The sequence below is a fragment of the Hemiscyllium ocellatum genome, chromosome 4 (assembly GCF_020745735.1).
Source record: "Hemiscyllium ocellatum isolate sHemOce1 chromosome 4, sHemOce1.pat.X.cur, whole genome shotgun sequence".
Classification (NCBI taxonomy): Eukaryota; Metazoa; Chordata; class Chondrichthyes; order Orectolobiformes; family Hemiscylliidae; genus Hemiscyllium; species Hemiscyllium ocellatum.
The window spans coordinates 41522636-41549246 of NC_083404.1; the positions used below are offsets into that span (position 1 = coordinate 41522636).

The following is a 26611-nucleotide window of genomic DNA, read 5'->3' on the forward strand; positions in this document are numbered from 1 at the left end:
TCATGGACTCTTAGCACAAAAAGCAATTTTGAGCCACCCAGCTTACCTGGAGGATTTTTGCCCTGTACATTTTCTCGGCTTCATCCCTTCCATAGCATGCCAGGCTTTGAGTGTAGACAGTGTAGTTGTAACTGTACAACGTGATTATTACGGTTTCACTCATATGTGGGTGCTGCTTGGGGACAAAAGCTATTTCAGTAGAAGCTCCACCCAGATCAAGAGTTCCTGTGGTCTTCACGGTAAAGTTTCTTTCCAGGTGTATCCAAGTACGTCTCTGGCAAAGGATGTGTATTAAACAATTAAGGTGCTGAGATGAGCGTTGACAAACAGAACAACTTACTTCTACATAACCCTTCCATGCAGTAAAATGCCTCATGGGTCTTCACAGGGGCATTATCAAATAAACGTGAACACTGAGCCATCTAAACAGATCTTAGAGTAAATGATAAAAAGGTTGATTCAAGAGGTAGGACTTAAGGTGCTTCTGAAAGATGGAAGAGACAGACACACAGATATTGGGGGACGAATTGCAGAGGTTTGGACCTGAACTACTGAAGCCGCAGCCACTACTGTTGAAGAGATAGAAATCATGGATGCTCAAGAGGCCAGAATTGGAGACAACACACAGATATTGGAGGAATGGAAGAGTTTGTAGAGATAGAGATGGCAAAGCTCACTTGCAAATTGTTCTCATCAATCTGTAGTGTGTGGGTATCTCTGGGTCAGAAGGCTATTGGTTCAAGTCCCATTCAGGAGTACACGTCCCAGGCTGACTCTCCCTGTGCAGAGTGGCACAATGACTCAGTGGTTAGCACTGCTGCCACACAACACCAGGGACCCAGGACTTGATCCACACTGTAGGGTACTGAAAGATGGTTACAATGTTCTAGGTGCTATCTTCAATGATCAGATGTTAAGCAGAGGTCCTGCTTGCCCTCTCTAATACATGTAAAAAATCCAATGGTACCATTTGATGATGAGCAAGTCAATTCTCCTTTGTATCCAAATCAATATTTATTCCTCAACCATCATCATTAAAACAGCTTATCTGGTCATTAACGTAATACTTCTTGTGAGACTTTTCTGTGATCAGATTGAGTGATACTCTTCTTACTTTACAATAGTGATCACATCTTAGAAGGGCTGCATTGTCTGTGAAAGGATCTGGCAGATAAGGAGGTGGTGAAAGTTGCTATAGAAATGCAGGCTCTTGTCCAATGGAATGCCTTGTCTCAGACCATTTGGAATGAGTTCTGAGAAAGGTACATAAGAACTAGGAGCAGGAGTAGGCCATCGGGCCCTTCGAGCCTGCTCCACCATTCGATAAGATCATGGCTGATCTTTTCATGGCCTCAGCTCCACTCACCCACACTCTCACCGTAACTCATAAATTCCTTTATTGTTCAAAAAAGAATCTATCTTAGCTTTAAAAACATTTACTGAAGTAGCATCAACTACTTCGCTGGACAGGGAATTCCACAGATTCACAACCCTCTGGGTGAAGAACTTCCTTCTTGATTCAGTCCTAAGTCTGGTCCTCCTAATTTTGAGGCTATGCCCTTTTGTCCTAGTTTCACCTGCCAGTGGAAACATCCTCTCTATGTCTATTTTATCTATTCTCTTCATAATTTTATATGTTTCTATAAGATCCCTCTTCATTCTTCAAAATTGCAATGAATAAAATCCCAGTCTACTCAGTTTCTCCTCATAAGCCAATCCCCTCAACTCCAGAATCAACCCACTGAATCTCCTCTGCACCTCTTCTCACGCAATGATGTGGAGGTGCTGGTCTTGGACTGGGATGGACAAAGTTAAAAATCACACAACACCAGGTTATAGTCCAGCAGGTTTATTTGGAAGTACTAGCTTTCGGAGCTTTCAGGCTTACTTGCAAATTTGCATTTGCAGAATTGCAATTAAAGATACATTCTATTTTTGCTAAAAAAGCACGTAACCTGCAGGCAGTCGATACATATAACAGTTTATAAATTCCTACTTTGGAAATAGAACCAGCCTGACTCAAGCTTGGGATACAGACAGACTCTAACATCACACCTTTAATACAACTAAAATGTTACCTTTTTTTATAAAACGGTAAATTATCTTTAGAAAGTGACTGAAAAGAAGTTCTGGGATTGACATATTAATGAACCAAACCATTCTAAAAGATGAATGACTCAACAGCAATCTAGGTTTGTTCAATATATCATTTTAATTACATGACACTGTGATCTTTTGCTATAAATTCAGTGTCTTCTGATCCTGCCCCACTGGTTACCTGATGAAGGATCATTGCTCTGAAAGCTAGTACTTCCAAATGAAATTGTTGGACTATAACCTGCTGTTGTGTGAGTGCCAGTACATCCTTTCTTAAGTAAGGAGACCAAAATTGTATGCAGTACTTCAGGAGTGGCCTCACCAGTACCCTATGCAGCTGCAACATAATCTCCCTGCCTTTAAACTCAATCCCTTTAGCAATAAAGGAGAACGTTTAATTTGCGTTCCTAATTACTTGTTATACCTGCAGGTAGTAATGGGTAGCTGTGCTTCAGTTTGCTGGTGGCTGTCAGAGTCTACAGGACAGAAGGAGAGCAAAGCAGCAAACATGGTGAAACGATTCACCCAAAGCATGCTGAGCTTCGAGAATGTAAGTTTGACAAACCTGCTGCAAATTGTCCAGTAAATAATTTGCTGTGATCCACCCGTAAACGCCTTCCTCCTTCCCTGAGAGAATATGGGCACCTTTGAAATCAAATGGTGAAGAACGGAGGAAATTTTCAATCTCTGTGAGGATCATGGCTGCAGCTCTTTGGTCCTCCAGCCTAGTTCCGCCAGTTGGAAGAATTAGAGACAGAATTAGTGAGTTGCACATTTCTTTATCAGGTATGAAGGTTGTTTTTACCTCAACTATTTAGTAGACTCATGGAGTGCATAGAAAAACCATTTGTGTCCATTCTGGCTTCATGGATGATCTGTCCAAATAGTTCTTCCTTCATTAGCTCTTTCCTCAAGCCCTTCAAATTTCTCCTTTGTAGTATTTATCCAATTCCCCAAACTTATCCAAAAGTTACAATTGCTTCTGTTTTTTTTTCAGACAGTGTTCCAGATAGAGAGATTGCAAGAATGGGGATGGCATGGTGGCTCAGAGGTAGATACTGCAGCCTCACAACACCAGGGAACTGGGTTTGGTTCCAGCTTGGGGTGATATCAGTCTTGATGGATTAGTCATGGGAAATGCAGGTGGTGGGGATGCTCTCTTTGGAGAGTCAGCATGGATTCAATGGGCTGAATGGCATATTTCCATGCTAATAAGATTCTATGATTCCAGGAAAAGGATGAACCCACAGAAGGATTTAAAAAACAGGCAGAAAATTTTAAGATCAAGGGTTGCCAAATAAATGTTATTAATCTCCAACAAGTGGTGAGGGGGATGGCAAAGACCGGAAACACAGCTAAAAATTCCATAGTACTTGTGCTTTGAATTTGAACTCTTCTCAGGCTTATTTGTCCAGTAATAAGCACACCATTACAGCCATTCTCCAAAGCAGGACTAGGAACCTTCTTAGAATCTCTTCAAAATGATCCAATTTCTTCAGAGAAAGCTAGGTTCCCAGCCTCTCATTTTTGGTAAAGAGCCAGAGTTGGGCCAAGGATGTCTCTGAGGATATCATTGTTCAACCCAATGGCTTCTCTTTGAAAGAGTATCCAATCCTACTTCCCACCTAATCTTCCAGAAATGTCTGTCCATTTCTGAGGTTCCAGGAACATTGTTTTGTGTTATGAAACATCTGGTATAGATCAAATAGAGTACTGTAGTTACAGCACAGAACGAGGCCATTTGGCCCACTACATCTGTGCTGGTTCTCGGCAAAAGAAGCTTGACAAGTGTCATGCCCTTGGCTTCTTCTCATAGCCTTGCAAATCTTTTCTCTTTCAACAGTATGTTTGTTTTGATTACTATGGGTGACCAGTCCTCTGGAATGTGACATTATTTAAATAAATTAATAAATAACCTTATAATCTTACTGGAGTAGTCGCATTCCAGCAGTAGCACCAAAGTAGACTGGTGTAGAATTATGCCTTTCTGCTGGGATTTTTTCTATTGTCCTGTTGAGGCACCATTCCATTGAGAGAGCTGCTTGTACAGGTTCCTTGTCATAGCTAGAAATATCAGGTCCTGTGGAGAATCACATAAATTGGGTCAGTTTTTTAAAAAAAATGATCAGGACAGAAATTGCCTTTGCACGGCCAATGAACAACTTTCAAAACATAATCACATTTCCTCCTGTAGGAAATGCTGGAAATACTCAGCAGATCAGGCAGCATCTGTGGAGAGAGAAACAGGGTTAATGTTTCAGGCTTGTGACCTTTAATCAGAACTGGAATGAGTTGAGAGATTCAAGAGGTTTAAAATAAGCACAAAGTGAAATGGGAAGCAAGTTAAGAAAGGAAGGTATTTGATAGGGTGGAAGGCGGGAAAGGTGACAAAAGGATTGACAGTGCAAGGAAATTAGTATAAACATTGGGATAAATATTGGCCAGGGCACTAGGAGAAATCCCATGTTAATCTTCAAAGTAGTACTTGTGCCTAGCCACCAGGCCATTGACCCATGGTGGAGCACTTAACCAGAAGGCCTACAAAGATGAACACTTTTTCTTTATTTCTTCATTTTTCTGCCTTTAATATTCTATGTTTTGGTTTATTATTCTGTGTTTAAAAATGCCGCCAGAGAGTGGCGACCCTATACAACACTTCTCACTGTATTTTGTAACCAAATACATGTGACAATCAAATAAATCGAATCAAAATAGAGGGATCATTTACGAATACCTGAGAGGGTAGATGGGGATCTGACTTAACATTTCATTGGAAAGTTGACATTTCTGACAGCACAACATCCTGTCAGCCTGGACTTTGTGGCCAAGTCTTTGAAGTTAGAATTGAACCCATAATATTTTGCTTAGAGGTGAGAGTATGAACCAAAAGAAGCAGCTGTTTTTCCACCAATGAGTCTTTACAAGTGCACTTTACATGGGGAGGTGTTGGCCTGGGAATATATTGCTGGATTGTTAATGTATAGGCATGGGTAATGTTCTGGGGACCTGGGTTTGAATTCTGCTACGGCAGATAGTGGAATTTGAATTCAATAAAATTCTAGACTTATGAGTCTTATGATGATCATGAATCCATTGTTGATTATTGCAAAACCCCAACTGGTTCTCTAATGTCCTTTAACGAAAGAAACTGCCATCGTTTTCTGGTCTGGCTGACGTGTGACTCCAGACCAACAGCAATGTTGACTTTTAACTATCCTGTGGGCAATTAGAGGTGGGCAATAAATGTTGGCCTGGACAGTGACACCCTCAACACATGAATAAGTTAAAAAACATCTCAGTATTGAACAATCCAGAGGTTGATCAGTATCATAGAACATAGAAAAATACAGCGCAGTACAGGCCCTTCGGCCCTCGGTGTTGCGCCGACCCAAGCCCACCTAACCTACACTAGCCCACTATCCTCCATATGCCTATCCAATACCCGTTTAAATGCCCATAAAGAGGGAAAGTCCACCACTGCTACTGGCAGGGCATTCCATGAACTCACGACTCGCTGAGTAAAGAATCTACCCCTAACATCTGTCCTATACCTACCACCCCTTAATTTAAAGCTATGCCCCCACGTAATAGCTGACTCCATACGTGGAAAAAGGTTCTCATTGTCAACCCTATCTAAACCCCTAATCATCTTGTACACCTCTATCAAGTCACCCCTAAACCTTCTTTTCTCCAATGAAAACAGCCCCAAGTGCCTCAGCCTTTCCTCATACGATCTTCCTACCATACCAGGCAACATCCTGGTAACCTCCTCCGCACCCATTCCAGTGCCTCCACATCCTTCCTATAGTATGGCGACCAAAACTGCACACAATACTCCAGATGCGGCTGCACCAGAGTCTTATACAACTGCAACATGACCTCAGGACTCCGGAACTCAATTCCTCTACCAATAAAAGCCAGTACGCCTTCTTCACAGCACTATTTACCTGGGTGGCAACTTTCAGAGATCTGTGTATATGGACACCAAGATCCCTCTGCTCATCCACACTACCAAGTATCCGACCATTAGCCCAGTACTCCATCTTTTTGTTACTCTTACCAAAGTGATTCACTTCACACTTACCTACATTGAACTCCATTTGCCACCTTTCTGTCCAGCTCTGCAGCTTATCCATATCCCGCTGTAACCTGCCACATCCTTCCTCACTGTCAACAACTCCACCGACTTTCGTATCATCCACAAACTTGCTCACCCAACCTTCTAGCCCCTCCTCCAGGTCATTTATCAAAATGAGAAACAGCAATGGTCCCAAAACAGATCCTTGTGGAACACCGCTAGTAACTGCACTCCAAGATGAACCTTTACCATCAACTATTACCCTCTGTCTTCTTCCAGCCAGCCAATTCCTAATCCAAACCTCTAACGCACCCTCAATGCCATACCTCCGTATTTTTTGCAGTAGCCTACCATGGGGAACCTTATCAAACGCCTTACTAAAATCCATATACACCACATCCACTGCTTTACCCTCGTCCACCTCCTTAGTCACCTTCTCAAAGAATTCAATAAGGTTTGTGAGGCACAACGTGCCCTTCACAAAACTATGCTGACTATCCTTGATCACATTATTCCAGATGTTCATAAATCCTATCCCTTACAATTCTCTCTAAGACTTTGCCCACAATAGAAGTGAGACTCACCAGCCTACAGTTACTAGGGTTATCCCTACTCCCCTTCTTGAACAAGGGAACCACATTTGCTATCCTCCAGTCATCTGGCACTATTTCTGTAGACAACAAGGACATAAAAATCAAGGCCAATGGCTCTGCAATCTCCTCCCTTGCTTCCCAGAGAATCCTAGGATAAATGCCATCAGGCCCAGGAGACTTATCTATTTTCACCCTTTCCAGGATTTCCAACACCTCTTCCCTACATACCTCAAAGCCATCCATTCTAATTAATTGTGACTCAATATTCACATCGGCAACAGTCCAGTTCCTGAGTGAATACTGACGAAAAGTATTCATTCAGTGTCTCTCCAATCTCTTCAGCCTCCACGCACAACTTCCCACTACTATCCTTGACTGAACCTATTCCTACCCTAGTCATTCTTTTATTCCTGACATACCTATAGAAAACCTTTGTGTTTTCCCTAATCCTACCAACCAAGGACTTTTCATGTCCTCTTCTTGCTGCTCTTAGCTCTCTCTTTAGATCCTTCCTGGCTACCTTATAACTCTCAATCGCCCCAATTGAACCTTCACACCTCATCTTTACATAGGCCGCCCTCTTCCCTTTAACAAGGGATTCCAATTCCTTATTAAACCATGGCTCCCTCACACGACCCTTTCCTCCCTGCCTGACAGGTACATACTTATCAAGGACACTCAATAGCTGCTCCTTGAACAAGCTCTACATATTGATTGTGCCCTTCCCTTGAAGCCTACATTTCCAAGCCGCGCATCCTAAATCATGCCTCACCGCATCATAATTTCCCTTCCCCCAACTATAACTCTTGCCCTGCAGTGCACACTTATCCCTCTCCATCACTAGAGTAAAAGTCACTGAATTGTGGTCATTGTCCCCAAAGTGCTCACCTACCTCCAATTCTAACACCTGGCCTGGTTCGTTACCCAGAACCAAATCCAGTATGGCCTCACCTCTTGTTGGCCTGTCTACATATTGTGTCAGGAAACCCTCCTGCACACATTGGACAAACACCGACTCATCTAACGTACTCAAGCTATAGCTTTCCCAGTCAATATCTGGAAAGTTAAAGTCCCCCATAACAACCACCCTATTACTTTCACTCTTCTCCTGAATCATCCTCACAATCCTTTCTTCTACATCTCTAGGACTATTAGGAGGCCTGTAGAAAACTCCTAACAGGGTGACCTCACCTTTCCTAGTTCTAACCTCAGCCCAAACTACCTCAGATGGCGAGTCTTCATCCATCATCCTTTCCACCGCTGTAATACTATCCTTGACAAGCAATGCCACACCTCTCCCTCTTTTACCCCCACCTCTGACCCTACTAAAACATTTAAACCTTGGAACCTGCAACAGCCATTCCTGTCCCTGTTCTACCCATGTCTTTGTAATAGCCACAACATCGAAGTCCCAGGTACCAACCCACGCTGCAAGTTCACCCACCTTATTTCGTATACTTCTCGCCTTGATGTATACACATTTCAAGCCACCTTTCTGTTTACAGGCACCCTCCTTCGAGATTGATGCCATGTTCCTAACCTCCCTACACTCAAGGTCCTGCACCCTAAAGCTACACTCCAGGTTCCCATGCCCCTGCAGAGTTAGTTTAAACCCCCCCAAAGAGCACTAGCAAACCTCCCCCCAAGGATACTGGTGCCCCTCAGGTTCAGGTGTAGACCATCCTGTTTATAGAGGTCCCACCAATAGATTAGCAGTCCATCGCCTTAACCTCTCGGCCACTAGTATCCTTTTAAACAATGCATTTTTTTCTTTTTACTACATTATTCTATCACATTTGCAGAAGGGGCAGGGAGGCATCATGTTGACTAAATGCTTCAAGTTCTAAATTGTCTGCAGGGACAGATTATTTTTGCTCATGTTCATTGATTCTTGATGAGGTAGGACATATTGAGAGCCATTATCAATGCAAATGGGATCTGTCTTTATAAACAGAGGAACTGAGTTCTTTTATTCATTTATATGATGTGGGCATTGATGGCTTGGCCAGGATTTATTGCCCATTGCAAGTTCTTCTAGAGAAGGTGGAGGTGAGCTGCCTTCTTGAACCGCTGTAGTCCATTTGCTGTAAGTAGACTCAAAATGTCCTTAGGGAGGGAATTCCAGGATTATGACCCAGTGACATTAAAGGAACAGTGATATATTTCCAAGACAGGGTGGCAAGTGTCTTGGAGGGGAACTTGGAGGTGGTGTTCCCATGTATGTGAGTAAAAAATGAGGTCTGCAGATGCTGGAGATCACAGCTGCAAATGTGTTGCTGGTCAAAGCACAGCAGGCCAGGCAGCATCTCAGGAATAGAGAATTCGACGTTTCGAGCATAATCTCTATTCCTGAGATGCTGCCTGGCCTGCTGTGCTTTGACTAGCAACACGTTCCCATGTATGTGCTGTCTTTGTCTTTTTAGATGTAAGGGGTCATAGGTTTGGAAGGTGCTGTCTGATGATGTTTGGTGAATTTCTGCAGTGCATCTTGTAGATACTGCTGCTACTGAACATCGGTTGTTTACTGATTGAATGTTTGTGAATGTGGTGCCAGACAAGTGGGCTGCTTTGTCCTGGATGGTGTCAAGCTTCTTGGGTGTTGTTGGAGCTGTTATGCATCCCGGCAGATGGAGAGTATTCGATCATACCCCTGACCTGTGCCTCGTACATGATGGAAAGGCTTTGGGAGTCAGGAAGTGTGTTACTCACTGCAGTATTCTGAAAATCTGATTGCTCTTGTACTATTACTATATTATTATATAGTTGAGTTTCTAGTCAATGGTAACCCCAAGGATGTTAATAGTGGGGGATTCAATGATGATAACACCATTGAAAATCAAGGAGTGGTGGTTAAAAAGTCTCTTATTGGAGATGGTAATTGCCTGACATTTGTGTGGCACGAATGTTACTTGCTACTTGTCAGCCAAAGCCTGGATATTTTTCTGGCCTTGTTGCATTTGAACATGGACTGCTTCAGTATCTGAGGAATCACGAATGCTGCTGAACATTGGGCAATCATCGACGAACATCCCCACTTCCAATCTTACAAGGAAGGGAAGGTCATTGATGAAGCAGCTGAAGGTGATTGGACCTAGGACATTACCCTGAGGGACTCCTGCAGAGATGTCCTGGAGCTGATTTGACTGACCTACAACAACCACAACCATATTCCTATATGTCAGATATGACTCCAACCAGTAGAGAATTTAGGTTGAGAGGTGCAGGGAAGGTGTAAGGGACTGATTGGGACCAAATTAGTTTCCCTCTGTGCCGTAATGACTATGTGATTCTAGAATTGATGTTAGTGAAATTATCTTGCTAATTAATGTGCGATACACTTCAAATGAATTTCAGCTCTATACCTTTGACATGGCAGAGGTGAAACTCACTGACTACGCCAGTGTTATTCTCCTTTTCTGCTGGCCATCTGTAAACATAAAGAGTCGTACGGGAGGCTCCGGCATCAAAGACAATCCCATACTGGAAAAAATATAGATTAGTCATAGTTAAATACAGTTAGACTACAGTACGATACAGTTATGCTGTGGTTTATTACTGGAAGAAAGAAATCTAGTTGCACTGTTCCATGGATTTACCAGCCAATCTGCAGGTGGTATGGGAAATGGGTGGAGCTCTTCAAGTAGGATTAGCAATGCTCCAGAATTTTCCTGGAGTCTCCAGCAAGTAAAGATTAATTGCTGTAGGGAGCAAAAACCTCAGAAAGAAAAAAAAAATCACAAGCAAACCTGAAATATTGTGTTTCTAAAAAATATATTTTCACTATTCAGTTCATGTGTTGTGAAATCTATTGGGGATTAAAGAACAAACTGACATTTGTATTGCATTTTTCACAGTCTCAGGATCTCCCAGAGTGCGTGACGCCAATGAAATATTTTTCAAACGCAGTCACTGTTGTATTGTAGGAATTGTGGCAGCCAATTTGCTCCCTGAATAGCAATGTGTTTCTGTGATGTTGAATAATATTGGCCAAGATACCAGGAGGGAGCTGGGATCTAGATCAGCCAAGATCTTATTGAACAGCAATACGGGCTGGAAGGGCCAAGTGGTCTATACTTTTTCATATTTTTGTATCTTTTACAGTCACTTAAGAGGCCAGATGAGTGACACGGGATTCAACATCTTAGAAATTCAGAGAAAAAGGGCTGTTGGTTTGAAAGTTAAAGCACAGCAGGTTAGGCAACATCCAAGGAATAGGAAATTCGATGTTTCGGGCATAAGCCCTTCATCAGGAATGAGGAGAGTGTGCCAAGCAGGCTAAGATAAAAGGTAGGGAGGAGGGACTTGGGGGAGGGGCGATGGAGATGTGATGACCTCCTTCCACCTATCACATCTCCATCGCCCCTCCCCCAAGTCCCTCCTCCCTACCTTTTATCTTAGCCTGCTTGGCACACTCTCCTCATTCCTGATGAAGGGCTTATGCCCGAAACGTCGAATTTCCTGTTCCTTGGATGCTGCCTAACCTGCTGTGCTTTAACCAGCAACACATTTTCAACTGTGATCTCCAGCATCTGCAGACCTCATTTTTTACCTGTTGGTTTGAAAGTCAAGAATCATCCAATCACATACAAATAAATCTACAGAGGAAACTCGATTATCCGAATACCAATTATCCGAAAATCGGTTTATCCGAAAGAGAGCTCGAGGTCCTGATGGAAACATTACATCAGACATTTCCAGCAGTGATCGCGTCTTTTGTTTACAGTGATTAAACAGGCACTGCCTCCAAATGACTGACCTCCCGCCCTCTCCCTGTCCCCACACTTTCCCTGGAGTTCTATAGAGGAGTGTACCCGAACCCCCCCCCACCCCACCTCCCAGGAATAATCTCTCCAACATTGTCCTGTACAGGGCGAACATGGAACCTGTCAAAACTTTGAAGGAAAAAGTTGTGTGTGTGTGCACTATTTGGAGACTTACCCCACAGAGGCAGCAGCAGCAGTGGTCTTGTTGATGTGCAGTTGAATGCCCCAGAGAGGGGATGGGGGTGGCCATGGGCTCACGTACTTTGTGCTGGGGCGGGGTTGGACTGGGTTGGAGGGGGTAGGGTTGGATGGGGTTGGGGGAGCAGGGTCTCCCGCGCTGTGTGCTGCTGCAGTCTCCTGAATAGGGAGCTGACTTTAAAACTCCGAGCCCCAGAGGAAAGGCATTTAATTGATTTTCCAAATAATCAATTATCCGAACGAAATAGTGCCCGCTCATCTCATTCGGATAATCGAGTTTCCACTGTATTTGCTCCCTGACTAGATGTGGGAGGTGGGCAATGGCTAGGACAAATCAAATGACTGTTATCAGGGAGCTTCAGGGTTAGCAGTCAAAATGGTCTTACACTGACACCTACTGAAACATTTCAAACTATTCTGGGAAATCTGGCTCCCCATCAATCCCAGAGAGCTTTGCCGACCACTACAATGAGTGAAGGACCTTATATCCGACAGGAAGAGCAACTTTTTTCAGCTGCTGAAGCAATGAGATTGTCACCACGATGATCACACTGCTGAATAGCACAATGATAGCCGCTACGAGTGGTCTCTCCAGCCCCATCGAGCAACCTCCCTGCAAAAAGACACAGAAACAAGATGAGCAGGGTATCCTTCAGCAGGTTACGCATTAGTTTCATTACAAATAAAATGAGGTAGCACATTTTGATAGCCAAAAATAGGAAAGGAGACCGTACACTACTTGGAAAATAATAGAGGAGCAGGTTGAGTGGAGTTAGGTGGGATAGAAGGCATTCGGTATGTTTTCATTTATTGGTAAGTGGGCGGCACGGTGGCACAGTGGTTAGCACTGCTGCCTCACAGCGCCTGAGACCCGGGTTCAATTCCCGACTCAGGTGACTGACTGTGTGGAGTTTGCACGTTCTCCCCGTGTCTGCATGGGTTTCCTCCGGGTGCTCCGGTTTCCTCCCACAGTCCAAAGATGTGCGGGTCAGGTGAATTGGCCATGCTAAATTGCCCGTAGTGTTAGGTAAGGGGTAAATGTAGGGGTATGGGTGGGTTTCGCTTCGGCGGGTCGGTGTGGACTTGTTGGGCCGAAGGGCCTGTTTCCACACTGTAAGTCTAATCTAATCTAAACATTGAGTATAGGAGTTGGAAGGTCATGTTGCAGCTGTACAGGACATTGGTTAGGCCACTTTTGGAATATTGCATGCAATTCTGGTCTCCCTCCTATCGGAAGGATGTTATGAAACTTGAAAGGGTTCAGAAAAGATTTACATGGATGGAGGATTTGAGCTATAGGGAGAGGCTGAATAGGCTTTGGCTGTTTTCCCTGGAGTGTTGGAGGCTGAGGAATGACCTTATAGAGGTTTATAAAATCATGAGGGCCATGAATAGGATAAATAGACAACGTCTTTCTCGGGTGGAGGAGTCCAGAGCTAGAGGGCACAGGTTTAGGGTGAGAGGAGAAAGATATTAAAGAAACCTAATGGGCAACTGTTTCACATAGAAGGTGGAGTGTGTCTGGAATGAGCTGCCAGAGGAAGTGGTGGACGTTGGGACAAATACAACATTAAAAAGACACTTGAGTGGGTATATGAATAGGAAGGGTTTAGAGGGATATGGGCCAAGTGCTGGCAAATGGGACTAGATTAATTTAGGACATCTGGTAGGCATGGACAATTTGGGCTGAAGGGTCTGTTTCCATGCTGTGCATCTGTCAGACTCTATGAGTCTATCCAAAGATTTGGATGCACAAATCACTCAAAGTAGTGATGTGAGTTAGTAGGGCCATTAATAAGGCAAAATAAAGCCCTGAGATTCATTTAATTCCAAGGTTTGCATAATGATTTGTAGCTCGGGTGCTGGTTGCCATGGTTGTGTTTGCTGAGCTGGGAAGTTGATTTGCAGACGTTTCATTCCCTGTCTAGGTGACATCTTCCGTGCTGTGGAGCTCCTCTGAAGCCCTGCTGTACGGTGTCTTCTGGAACTTATTTGGTTCCGTTCCTGCTGCTTCCAGTTGCCGGTTCCAGTCATTCGTCGCAGTGGTCGTTTTATTGGGTCTAGGTGTTTGTTGATGGAGTCCATGGATGAGTGCCATGCTTCTAGAAATTCTCTGGCTGTAGTCTGTTTAGCTTGTCCTATTATTGTTGTGTTGTCCCAGTTGAATTTGTGATCCTTGTCATCTGTGTGTAGGGACAGTTGGTCATGGCATTTAATGGCTAGTTGGTGTTCTTGGATGTGGAGTGCTAGTTGTCTGCCTGTTGTCCGATATAGTGTTTTGTGCAGTCTTTGCATGGAATCTTGTTAATTACTTTGGTCTTGTGCATGCTAGGCATAGGGACTTCCTAGCTGCACTAATATGCTCAGAACTGATAGACTAACTAAAAAGACACAGTCAGGCAAACCATTGTACTCTTACTAACAAAGGAAAGAATAAAAAGAACAAGAATATAATTATAGTACCAGCAGATAAAGACAGAATGATGGTGGACAAGACTGAAAACATTCAAAAAGCGGAGAAACTACTTGCAGATACTGCCAACTACCTGCAGAGGGAGTCTGACCCCACATCAGCTAACCAGTAGAATAAATAACACACCAAGGAACCTACAATAAACAGACTGATAACCAAGACAGACCTACAAAAGATGAAGCCAGAAGGCAATAATACCTCAAGACTTTACAGATTACCTAAGGGACACAAACCAGGCTTACCACTTAGATCTACCGTGACACTTCCAGGAACACTATCACATAACCTGGCAAAAGAACTTCAACAAAAACTGAAACATCTTATCAGCAGATCCAAGCACTCCATAGAATTATCATAGGAATTCCTAGACAACATTAAGAACATATATGTAGACAAGGACAAAGCGATGGTCTCATTCAATGTAACGGCACTATTTACCTCAATCGACAAAACCCTAGCCAGAGAGGCAATAGCCAATCACCTGGTCAAACAGAACAGACAACACGATGGGAACCTATCAACAAGGACTGCATACTCAAACTGCTAGACCTGTGCTTGATGACACATTTCACATTCAATAGCCAAATATATAAACAGATCAATGGGACACCTATGGGCTAACCCATCTCTGGACTCACAGCAGAAGCAGTGATATTAAGATTGAAACAAACAGCCCTCCCACAAATCTGACCCAACCTCTAGATCAGATATGTGGACAACACCTTTGTAATTATTAAGAGAACAGAGATCAAGAAGAACACACCAAATTATCAATATCATGTTCACAAGGATCAAATTTATGAGAGAGGAGGAAACTAACAACCAACTCCCATTCCTGGATGTGATGGTTGAAAGATCACAGAATGGTGAGAGCACAATGAAAGTGTACAGAAAAAGCCACACACATGGACCAAATCCAACAACAGCAACCACCCAAACACACAAGAGAAGCTGCATTAGGACACTGTTCAAAAGGGCTACAATACACTGCAGCACTCCTGACTTATGAAGCGAAGAAGAACACTTCTATAAAGTCTTGCCAAGAATGGATATCCCCGGAACTTTATCCGTAGATGCCCAGCTAACAAACAATGTGACGAGTATATGCCATGACCCAACACACTAGCCACGCTATCTTATATAAAAAAGTCTTAGAGCTAACAGCCAGATTTCTCCGACCACTCGGATTCATGCTAGCCCACAAACAACTCATCAGAACAAAAGATCCATCATATGCAAGACCAACGTAACTGACAAGATTCCATGCAAAGACTGCACAAAACACTATTGCCATGAGCCAGAGATTAACCCATTTGTTAATTAAACCAAACACACAGAAAAGCTCACCTTGCCTCATAATCTGTAAAAATGAGTGACAGTGAACTCCCAAATTCCACTATTTAAAGAAAGTAATATCAATTTATTTTCTTAACTCTAAAAGTGAATATTAAACAACAACCATTTACAACTCTAAGCCCCCCTTTCTCTTAACTGCTTATTATCTGCTTCCAACTCTATAACAATATATTGTTCCAATAAGACACTGAAATTTTACGTCCTTCTTTAGTAAATCTGTTAGTGGTACCATCATGCTGCTGAAGTTTTTAACAAACTTCTGGTAGAGTCTTCTTAGTCCCAAAAATCAAAGCACCTTTTTCTTCAAGGATCATTGTGGAAATTCCTCGATGGCCTTAATCTTGGAGTTCCTTTGGTTCAACCTTCTATGACCGATGTTATGTTCCAAGAACGTCACCTCTGTCTTTGTGAATTCTGTTTTCTTTAAGTTTATTGCCAGTTTAGCTTCACATAATCTTTCAAAGAGCTCTGCCAACTGTACCATGTGACCTTTTCAAGATTCACTAAAGATCACCACATCATCCAGATAAACTGCACAATTTGTTAATCCAGCCACAACTCTGTTCATGAGTCTTTGGAATGTGGCTCTTGCATTCTTCATTCCAAAGGGCATCACTTTGAATTGGTATAGCCCATTTGGGTTTACAAACGCAGAAATTTATTTTGCTTTCTCTGGTAAAGCTATGTGCTAATAACCATGCTGCAAGTCCGACTTTGTGATGTAAGTGGCTTGACCAACTTTCTCTATACAGTCCTCCAATCTTGATATTGGATAGGTGTCCAATTTTGTTACAAATAGCCTTCTGATAGTCCACACAAAGTCATTGAGTCCCGTCAAAGTTTATGAACTAACACGATCGGTGGACTCCACTCACTCTGACTTGGTTCAATGATATCTTTGTTGAGCATCACATCCACTTTCTTCTGGACCTGTGTGGCTTTGAGAGAATAAAGTCTGTGCAGGTGTTGTTTTATCAGAACATCATTCCCTACTTCCACCTCATGCACAATAGCTTTAGTCCTCCCCATTGTATTCCTGCATATGTCCTCATACTGTTGCAACAAACCTTTCAACCAGTTTAGTTGCTCCTGAGACAGATAGTTGACTAAACCACCCTACTCCTCAAAGACTTCCTCATTATTTAACATTTTTTGAGGTACATCAATCTCCATGACATCTGGATTGATTCCTCATTCTGCAGGGCAGTAACTAACACCTGTTTCTCTCAGTCCCTGTCTCTATCTTGTGGAATATTGTGTGCAATTCTGGTCTCCTTCCTATTGGAAGGATGTTGTGAAACTTGAAAGGATTCAGAAAAGATTTACAAAGGTAGTTCCAGGGTTGGAGGATTTGAGCTACAGGGAGAGGCTGAATAGGCTGGGAATGTTTTCCCTGGAGCGTTGGAGGCTGAGGGTTGACCTTATAGAGGTTTATAAAATCATGAGGGGCATGAATAGGATACATAGGCAAGGTCTTTTCTCTGAGGTGGGAGAGTCCAGAGCTAGAAGACATAGGTTTAGGGTGAGAGGGGAAAGATATTAAAGTGACCTAATGAGCAACTTTTTCAAGCAGAGGGTGCTGCGTGTATGGAATGAGCTGTCAGAGGAAGTAGTAGAGGCTGGTACAGTTGCAGCATTTAAAAGGCATCTGGATGGGTATATGAATAGGAAAGGTTTAGGGGCAAATGGGCCAAGTGCTGGCAAATGGGACTAGATTAGGTTAGGATACTGGTCGGCATGGATGAGTTGGACCAAAGGGTCTGTTTCCGTGCTGTACATCTCTATAACTGTGACTCTATTATAGTAAGGTTTCAACATATTCACATGACATACCCGACATAGTTGTTTTTCTATCCAGCCTCTTTACCTGATAGTTTATCCGAATCAACATTTTCTCAATTTGATAGGCATCACTAAACCTAGGTTTGAAGGCATATCCTACCACTGGTAACAATACTAATACGTCATTCCCACAGGAAAATATCTGAATTGTAGAGTTTTTATCTGCCACCTGCTTCATTCTATGCTGTGCCCTCTTCAGTTGCTGTTTTGCTAATAAACCTACCTGATTTAATCTCTCTGTTTCATCCTATTCTGTATCCTCTTCAGTTGCTGTTTTGCTAACTCATCTACCTGATTTAATCTCTCCCTCACCTCAGATTCATAATCCAATTGAGATCTCCGACTTCCATCCAACAATTTTTCTTAAATTAATTTCAAATGCCCTCTCACATCATGTATGAATGTTAACTTAAAGGGAGTACAGTAAATAGTCAATTCATTTGGAGCCTCTCTAGTGATAAACAATATGAATAGGATACTTTTATCCCAATCACTTGGGTAATCTTTAAGATAATAACACTCAGGAATACATTCTGATTCCTTTTCTGAGTATGCATCTATATATATATATCTTTTATTGTTTCATCTTTCTGTTGTAAGTCCGTTAGCCTTTCAGGACTAAACCCTTCTGCTTGACCCTCTTCCTGTTCAGGTTTTTCTTGCACCATTACATCAGACGAGGTGTCAGCTAACTGAACCTCAACTCCTTGGTCTTTTTAGTTTTTGCTTCTTGTTGTTACTTATGACAGCAGGATTCTGTTACTACACAGCCTGGAAAAATTCCAGGGTATTTTTCTTTTAACTCCTCCATTCCCTGGTCTTCCTTTGGCTTCTCCATAACAAGGGCCATCACTCCTACTTTGGATCGCGCTAAATCGTTCTTAAGAACAAACTATATTCCTGGAACTGACACTCTGTCAACTGCTCCCACTGTTACTTCCCCAGTCTTGATTTGGCTCTCCAACCTGACCATTAACAGCAGAAGAAGGCTAAATTTCTGTCCATCTATTCCACGAATTACCACTGATTTGGGTTACATGTCAGAAAGAGTGCAAATATGTTCATTTCTTACTATTAGAGACTGTTTAGCTCCTGTATCTCTGAAAATTGTAACTTTTTTCCCTTCTCTCCCTGTACTTCCTGAGTAAACTTTACCCTCAGAGGCAAAGTTTTTATAGAAATCAGGCACTAACTTAATACCCAGCCTCAGCCTAGGCTGTGCACTCTCCTGCAGCTTCTCTACTTTTCTTGGGGTTTCCTTTACTACTTTAACTAATGTCACTGGCTTGGCTTCTTTTACCATACCTTTTCCCACAGTGCCTTTCTTCAATGACCAGGGATCTTATGTGTTCCACCTTCTGGCAGTGAAAAGACCTTGATCCAGTGCCTCTCTTAAACCACTGGCACTGTAATTTTCTGTGTCCCATTCCATTACGGTGAAAACACCTGAGGCCTTTCACCTCCTTTCCATCCTCTTGGGATTTTTTTCATCTATGGTAAACTATTACCAGTGTGATCCGCTATTTGATTTGTAGTGAAGGATCACCCCTTCTCCCGATTTCTATCCCTCAGGATGAAATTCCTGCCGGAAGCTAAACTTTGTCTTATGTACCAATGATTTTCATCTGCCATCTCTGCTGCTCTTTTCACTTCTTGAACTTTCTGTTCATAGAGAAGAATTCTTATAACCCCTGGAAATGAGTTTTCAAACTCCTCCAGCAGAATAATTTCTCTTCGAGCCTCATAAGTCTTATCTGTTTTAAAGGCCCGCACCCTTCTATCAAAATTACTGTGTTTAATTTTTTCAAACTCAACGTAAGTCTGACCTGGTTCCTTCTTTATGTTTCTGAACCACTGTCGAGATGCTTCTGGTACCAATTTATAAGCACTTAAAATAGCTTATTTGATATCTGCATAATCTCTTGATCCCTCATCTGATAGTGCTGCAAATACCTCACCAGCTCTGTCCACCAGCTTAGTCTGAACTAACATTACCCATAAGTGCTCTGACCACTCCATCTGCCGAACCAAGTTTTCAAATGAATAACGAAGGCTTTAAAACCTTCTCCTCAAAATGTGACAGTGTTTTAGCATATTTGTATATATCAATACCTTCTCTCTTCATCTCCATCCTGTTAACTTGACTGCCCTGACTAATTCGCAGCTTCCGAAGTTCAAATTCTCTCTCCCTTTCTCTTTCTTCTCTCTTTCTCTCTCTCTCTTTCTTCTCTCATGGCACTTCTTTCCCTTTCTTCATCTTCTAATTCCCTTTGCCTCAATTGTAGTTTAAATTTGCCTAATTCTACTACACTGGTCTGTTTCCCTGATACACCTGAGTACTTGACCAACTCCATTACAATTTTAGCTTTCCTTTTGTCCCTGGTTAAACCCAATTCTAAACTATTTGCTAATTCTAAAAGTGTGCCCTTCCTCTGTCTTTCTAAACTTTTTTGGCAAGTTTGGGAAGCATCTTCAAACTCCAGAACCTCTTTAGCATTTCCCTCACTTTTAATTTAACCAATCACAAATAACTGAAATTGAACAAATGTTTTCACCTCATTTTACTTAAAGATCTTGGACTCTAACCGGCAAGTGTTTAATCTGCTGGGATCTTTCATACTCTAAATCTGGTTAAATCTCAGATTGGATCCGTCTAAACCTGTCCAAATCCTGGATGAGCCCCCAAACTCTTCAGTTAATTAAACCAAACACCCAGAAAAGCTCACCTCACTTTGTAATCTGTTAAAGTATGAGTGACAAAGAACTACCAAATTCCACTATTTAAAGAAAATAACATCAATTTATTTTTTAACTCTAAAAGTGAATACGAAACAACAACCATTCACAACTCTAAGCCCCCTTTCCCTTAACTGCTTATTACCTGTCTCCAACTCTATAACAATATGCTATTTCAATAAGACACTTACTAAAATTACAGCAACTTAATTTTAAAACCACACAACCACTGTCATCTTCTGTAACTTCATTCTTCCGGTTACTGAATTCCCTGGGTCGTCTTCTTCCTTTTTACAATAAGTAGTTTTTTTATGAAAAGGTACCTTTGATAGAGAATACTTCCTAATTTCTTGGACTTGTCCCAATGGCAGTTGCTCTCTGACCAATTTTCAAAATGCCCACATTTTCATACCCCCAACACCAGATCATTTCATTGGTTCGATGTTAACAAAACAATAAATTCAAACTTGGGGTTTTAGGATCCTGGGACATAATTTAAACTGATTGGTTAAATTTGACTTATTGTCAAAACAGCAACCAAAACTCAGGTATCCATTCCTTAGCGAAATGTTACATATTTTCAATTTTTCAGTACACCCTGGGACTGTCATCTAGTCATATACATAGGTGCTTATAAGCTCTCAGTTCAGAATAGCATTCACTGTCTCTAAGTTACAGTACACACCTCAACTTCATAACACTATGTAGGACAAACAGCAGACAACTAGCAATCCGCATCCACCAACACCAACCAGCCACGAAACACCACAACCAGCTGTCCCTAGTAGCCATACACACCAATGACAAGGACCATAAATTCGACTGGGACAACACAACGATAAGCTACATAGAGGACAGCCAGAGAACTTCTAGAAGCATGGCACCCATCCATGGACTCCATTAACAAACACATTTACCTAGACCCAATATACCAGCCAGTGCAACGAACAATCAGAACTGGCAACTGGAAGCAGCAGGAATGGAACCACATAAGTTCCAGAAGACACAGTACAGCAGGGCTTCACAGGAGGCTCCAAAGTACTGAGGATGTCATCTAGACAGGGGATGAAATATTGGCCAATCAACTTCCCAGTTCAGCGAACATACCCACAACCATGGCATTCATTTAAGTCAAGTGAAATTGTGTTAAATTTGACTAGAACATATTATTTTTCAAAGAACATAGAACATTACAGCGCAGTACAGGTCCTTCGGCCCTCGATGTTGCACTGACCTTTGGAACCAATCTGAAGCCCATCAAATCTATACTATTCCATTCTCATGAATATGTCTATCCAATGGCCATTTAAATATCTTTAAAGTTGGTGAGTCCACTACTGTTGCAGCCAGTGTGTTCCATGCTCCTACTACTCTCTGAGTAAAGAAACTACCTCTGACATCTGTCCTAGATCTATCACCCCTCAATTTAAAGCTATGGCCCCTCATGCTAGCCATTGCCATCTGAGGAAAGAGGCTCTCATTGTCCAACATCTTTAACCTTCTGATTATTTTATATGTCTCAATCAAGTTGCCTCTCAACTTTCTTCTCTCTAATGAAAACAGCCACAAGTCCCACAGCCTCTCCTCATAAAATCTTTCCACCATACCAGACAACATCCTAGTAAATCTCTTCTGAACATTTTCCAAAGCTTCCACATTCTTCCTATAATGTGGTGACCAGAACTATACGCAATACTCCAAATGTGGTCGCACCAGAGTTTTGTACAGCTGCAGCATGATCTCATGGTTCCGAGACTCAAACCCTCTGCCAATAAAAGCTAACACACCATACTCCTTCTTAACAACCCTATCAACCAGGGTGGCAACTTTCAAGGATCTATGTACCCAGAGATCTCTCTGCTCATTTACACTACCAAGAATCTTACCATTAGCCCAGTACTCTACATTCCTGTATTACACTTTCCAGAATTACTAACACCTCTTCCTTATGCACCACAGTCCCATCTAGTCTAGTGACCTGTATCTTGATATTCTCCTCAACCACATTATCTTTTTCTCGTGTGAAAACTGATGAAACGTAATAATTTAGCGCTTCCCCTATCTGTTCTGACTCCATGCACAACTTCCCACTACTATGCTTGATTGGTCCAAACTTACTCAAGTCATTCTTTTCTTCCTGATATAGCCATAAAAAGCTTTAGGGTTTTCTTGATCTGATCCGCCAATGACTTCACATGTTCCCTCCTGGCTATTTTTAGCTCTCTCTTTAGGAATTTCCTGGCTGACTTGTAACTCTTAAGTGCCCTTACTGAGCCACCACATCTCATCCTAACGTAAGCCTTCTTCTTCCCTTTGACCTTTCAGAGAACAGTTCAAGAATGTCCGAGTTATACAAAGGATTTAGAGGTGTGGGAGAAAGTAGAAAACAAATGTAAAGGCTCATACCAAAACAGAGGACAACAACCATTGGGAACGTGGCTACTGGAAATGTGCAGTTTTGTTTCAAATCCAAGTCTTCTTCAGAACTGAGGGAAGGTAGCACTGTGGGTTTTATGCTTTTTGTAGAAGGGGCAATAGGAGGATGAATGAAATGGAAGGATCGGGAGCGGGTAGAGGATAGCAGGGACTAAATAACAAAGATTTTATAGGACAAAAGGTAAAAGGAGTGGCAACGGTTATAAAGAGATACAGTGTTGGTGCAGATTGAATGTGAATGGAAGACTAACAAACAATTCTGACCAAAAGCAAAAAAGCATTAAGAACATTGTGAAGACCAGCTCTTGATAAACAAGAATCAAATGGGGAATAGAGTCCATAGCCTGTAATTGTTGAGACCAGAAGACCGTAAAGTACTTAATCAGAAGATAAGGTGCAGTTCTTGAGCTTGTGGTGAGCTTCACTGGAACACTGCAGCAGGTCAAGGAAAACAGTGTGAGCATGACAGCAATTAAGGTGATTGTGAGAAATGAAGCTCACTCATTTCAATAATTTCAGTCCGAGACAAGATCTGAAGCAGTAATATCGTTTATTACGCTCTTGCAAGAGGGGTGTGGTGTCTACTATTTACAAGGTAGTCACACACACACCAAGATTAACGAGTACACAATATTTATGTAATTCGTTTCTCTTCCCTCCTCCCATTGCTTCTCCCCTGTTGACATCTGTCACTACTCTAAACCCGGCTGTTTATCTCCGGCCTTGTCCTTGACAAAATGTTTAACTCTGGCCTCACAAGGCCGTTTGACCACCTCCTTCTGTGGCCTTATTGTTATATATCCTTCTTCACTGCCATCTGTTTCCATGCTTGCCAAAACAATATTTCCTTTTATTCTTTATTTATGCAGAGCCTCATGACCTCTTGATGGTGGTTTTTTTCTGTTTTTGCTGAAGCAGGAAACAGATGCTTATAACTATTTGTACAGGCATACCTAGCTTAACCTTCACCACCTCCCCTCACAGCACCTTATCTATTTGTCTGTAACATCTACCATTGTTTGCAGGCACATTTTATTCCTGTATGCACATTTTAGCTAATGCAAAAGCAATTGTATATTTCCTTCACATAGTCTTCATTCTTGTTAACTCAGCTCTTGGCTGAAACAATTATACACTGGTGTGAGTTCATTTACCTTACATAAGCAATTATGATTACAGAATTAACTATATTCCACATGATGAATCAAAATGCTGGGGTCATGCTTGCAGACTGAACAGAGGTTTCCCACAAAATGGTCAACCGAATCTGCATTTACTCTCCTCGACATAGAGGAGACCACTTTGTGAGCAGTGAATACGATAGACCAGGTTGAAAATGGTTGGCAAAAAGATGAGAGCAGAAGCGTGGAAAATGGATCGGGCATAGTTTGAGGTCAACTGTGACACTAACGCAATCATCAGTGTACTGGAAGCAAGTTACATCAGGGGGCCGAGGGGAGGATTGAAACAAGGAATGTCCCAAAAATAAAACAGACATAACTAGGCATGACAGTCAAAAGATTTCCCTCATCCGACAGATCTCTAAGCCGCTGTTACAGGGCTCTTTTGGACCTTCCTATTAAGCCTGACTCCATCTGGGATAAGTGACCTCACCCAGGAAATCCACATCGTGTCCAGGAAATGTTACACTTTTTACTCATGTTAAAAATTTATCTTGCATCACAACATCCTGGATCCACAGGCACTGCAGCTTTTCACCAGTTCATGAATCTTTTTATTGATTAGAATGATGGCCTTACACTTGTGCTTACACCCAGATAATTACAGTAAGACTTAGTAGAAATCTCAAAGCAAATCCCCTGTTGGCAGAAACTATATTTTGACAATGAAAGCTAAGTCCTGAAATGATTCACTCCTTTAAGCATCCACTTACCAGGTTTGAAGCCTTTATCTGCTCCGGTGGAGAGCAAGCAGAGGTATTGTTGGTTTTGCATTAATGACTGGAGATGAGTGAAGTGGTCTTGGTTAAGTGGTTTCAAATAAATCTGTTCTGGCTTGCTGAAATAAGAATGTTTCATTTCCAGAGCCTGTTCTGACCACTCCCAAACTAAGTGCAGGCTGCCTGCTGTGTAATCAGCTTTTCATGAGCATACTGTCAGATTATTGTGAATCTTGTTGCAATTCACATAGAGAATATTCACAGGAATCATTGCAACTTAGACACTGCATGTCCCGGAATTGCTGGGACTTGGAATGGGGATGGGGGGAGGAGAAATGGTTGGATAGGCATCTGAGAGGAAGGGAATGTGTATCGTTGGGAAGGTGATAAAGTGCGATAATGAAGACATGGGGGTGCACAATTGGGGGCACAATATCTTCATTCTGCTTAGATTGCTCTAAATTTGGGGACCAAGTATCTTTTCCACTCTCCAACATTCTGTTCCCCTCTGGAATGTTACCTGTCTCCATATAGAGTCTTACCTATTTATGTTTATGTTTTTGGAATTCAACCTATAGTGTGTGATTATTGCTCTTAGCTTTTTATGTTAATGTTTTCATTCTAAAACCTTGCAATTGTTAACTATTATGTAACGTCGATTTTCCTGCTCCTCGGATGTTGCCTGACCTGCTGTGCTTTTCCAGCATCACTCTGATCTAAACTATTGTTTCCAGCATCTGCAGTCCTCACTTTTGCCTAACTATTATGTAATGGTTGTGTAAGTGTGGAACTCTTTCTTGGGTTCAAAGGCTGAGATTGAGTAGAATTTTGTGCTTGCCAAGCTTATGTTAGAATAGTGAGTAAGGGAGGAAATTAGAATTAGGACACATATTAGTCAGGGTCACATTGGATAGCAGAACAGGCATGAGACGCTGATTTGTGGAGGATTTCAGGTTTTAACCAATGCTTCCTGTGGTCCAGGAGGAGCAGAAATGCACTCTCCAGAGTCCCAAATTAAAACATTCCCCAGCCCCCTAACACATGATTGATAAAGCTCACACAGTCACTGATATCCGCTCTCCCTGCAATCAGCTCCCACCAAAATCGCCAACTTTTCCCGAACCCCCATCTTGGCCACCCATCTCTCTCTCTCCCTAACACATTGAAAGCAACACCCTACCATCCAAACTAAGGTCTAACACTCACCAGATGGCTCTTGTGATCACTCCTTCAGCAGCAGGAAGTCTACTGCTTCTGGACTGCAGTCTTTGCTGGAACATTGTTGGTCTAACAGAGAGCCAAACCTATCTCAGGCTGGCTTCCAACTGGAAATAAACATCAAGTTAAAGCTCCATAAGGTTCAGAGAAACCCAGTCTTCTTGTTTCCTTCCTACCTACTTACAGTAATTATCGGGGACATAGATTGATATAACACATAAATTCATACAACACAGAAATTATTCAACCCTTCTTCTCTCCACTGCTTCTGTGAAAGTACTGTCTGATAAATCTCAACTCCCCCACCCCGCTCTTTGCTCCAAAGTCCTATAAATTTTCTCTTATTTATCCAATTCCCCCGTTGAAAGTTACTATTGAATCTGCTTCCTTTCAGGAAGCACATTCCGGATCATAACAATTCACTGCATATAAAAAGGAATTCTGCTCACCTCCCCTTTGGTTCTTTCGCCAATTACCTTCAACTTGTGACCTCTGGTTATCGACCTTCCCGACTGTGGAAACAACTTCTCGTGATTTACTCTATCAAATTGCTTCATAATTTTAAACACCTTTATTAAATCTCTTCATAACCTTCTTTCCTCTAAAGACAACACTCAGTTTTTTTACAGTCTCTCTCTCTCGATTGGGGTGGAATCGACTGCCAAGACAGTTAGCTGGCTCCTGACCAAATAAATAACTTAATGGGAAACCTATCATGTTAATGGAACTGGTTCTTTTTTCACAGCATCAGGCGATACAGAATGTTTTCCTGTTTCCTGCAGCCTAATAGTACTGCAGACACTAATGGATGCTTGAGTCCCAAGTGTAGTCACAGGGAAGTGGTTTTGGTCTGTCCACGTGAACCCTGTGACATCTTACTGCCAGTTATAATGTAATGTCTGCTTTCATTTGGAACAGCTG

General features: G+C 42.1%; 1 protein-coding gene across 7 annotated transcripts in view; it reads right to left on the bottom strand.

Moving 5' to 3' along the window:
- The window catches only part of entpd3 (ectonucleoside triphosphate diphosphohydrolase 3), a 42317-nt gene extending 16003 nt beyond the window's left edge, over window positions 1-26314 (bottom strand). For 2 of the 7 annotated variants that reach the window (XM_060823003.1, XM_060822999.1), the window contains exons 1-5: window positions 11707-12273; window positions 10131-10248; window positions 4027-4177; window positions 2663-2822; window positions 47-274 (exon numbers count right to left, since the gene is read on the bottom strand). In XM_060823003.1, coding sequence (XP_060678986.1) covers window positions 47-274; window positions 2663-2822; window positions 4027-4177; window positions 10131-10248; window positions 11707-11988 — 939 coding nt within the window. In that variant the 5' untranslated portion in view covers window positions 11989-12273. Of the gene's footprint in view, window positions 1-46; window positions 275-2662; window positions 2823-4026; window positions 4178-10130; window positions 10249-11706; window positions 12343-24466; window positions 24520-25678; window positions 25946-26139 lie in introns of those variants that run through there. The other 5 variants (XM_060823002.1, XM_060823004.1, XM_060823005.1 and 2 more) reach the window with 5 other exon arrangements.
- Between the last annotated feature and the right edge of the window lie 297 nt (window positions 26315-26611).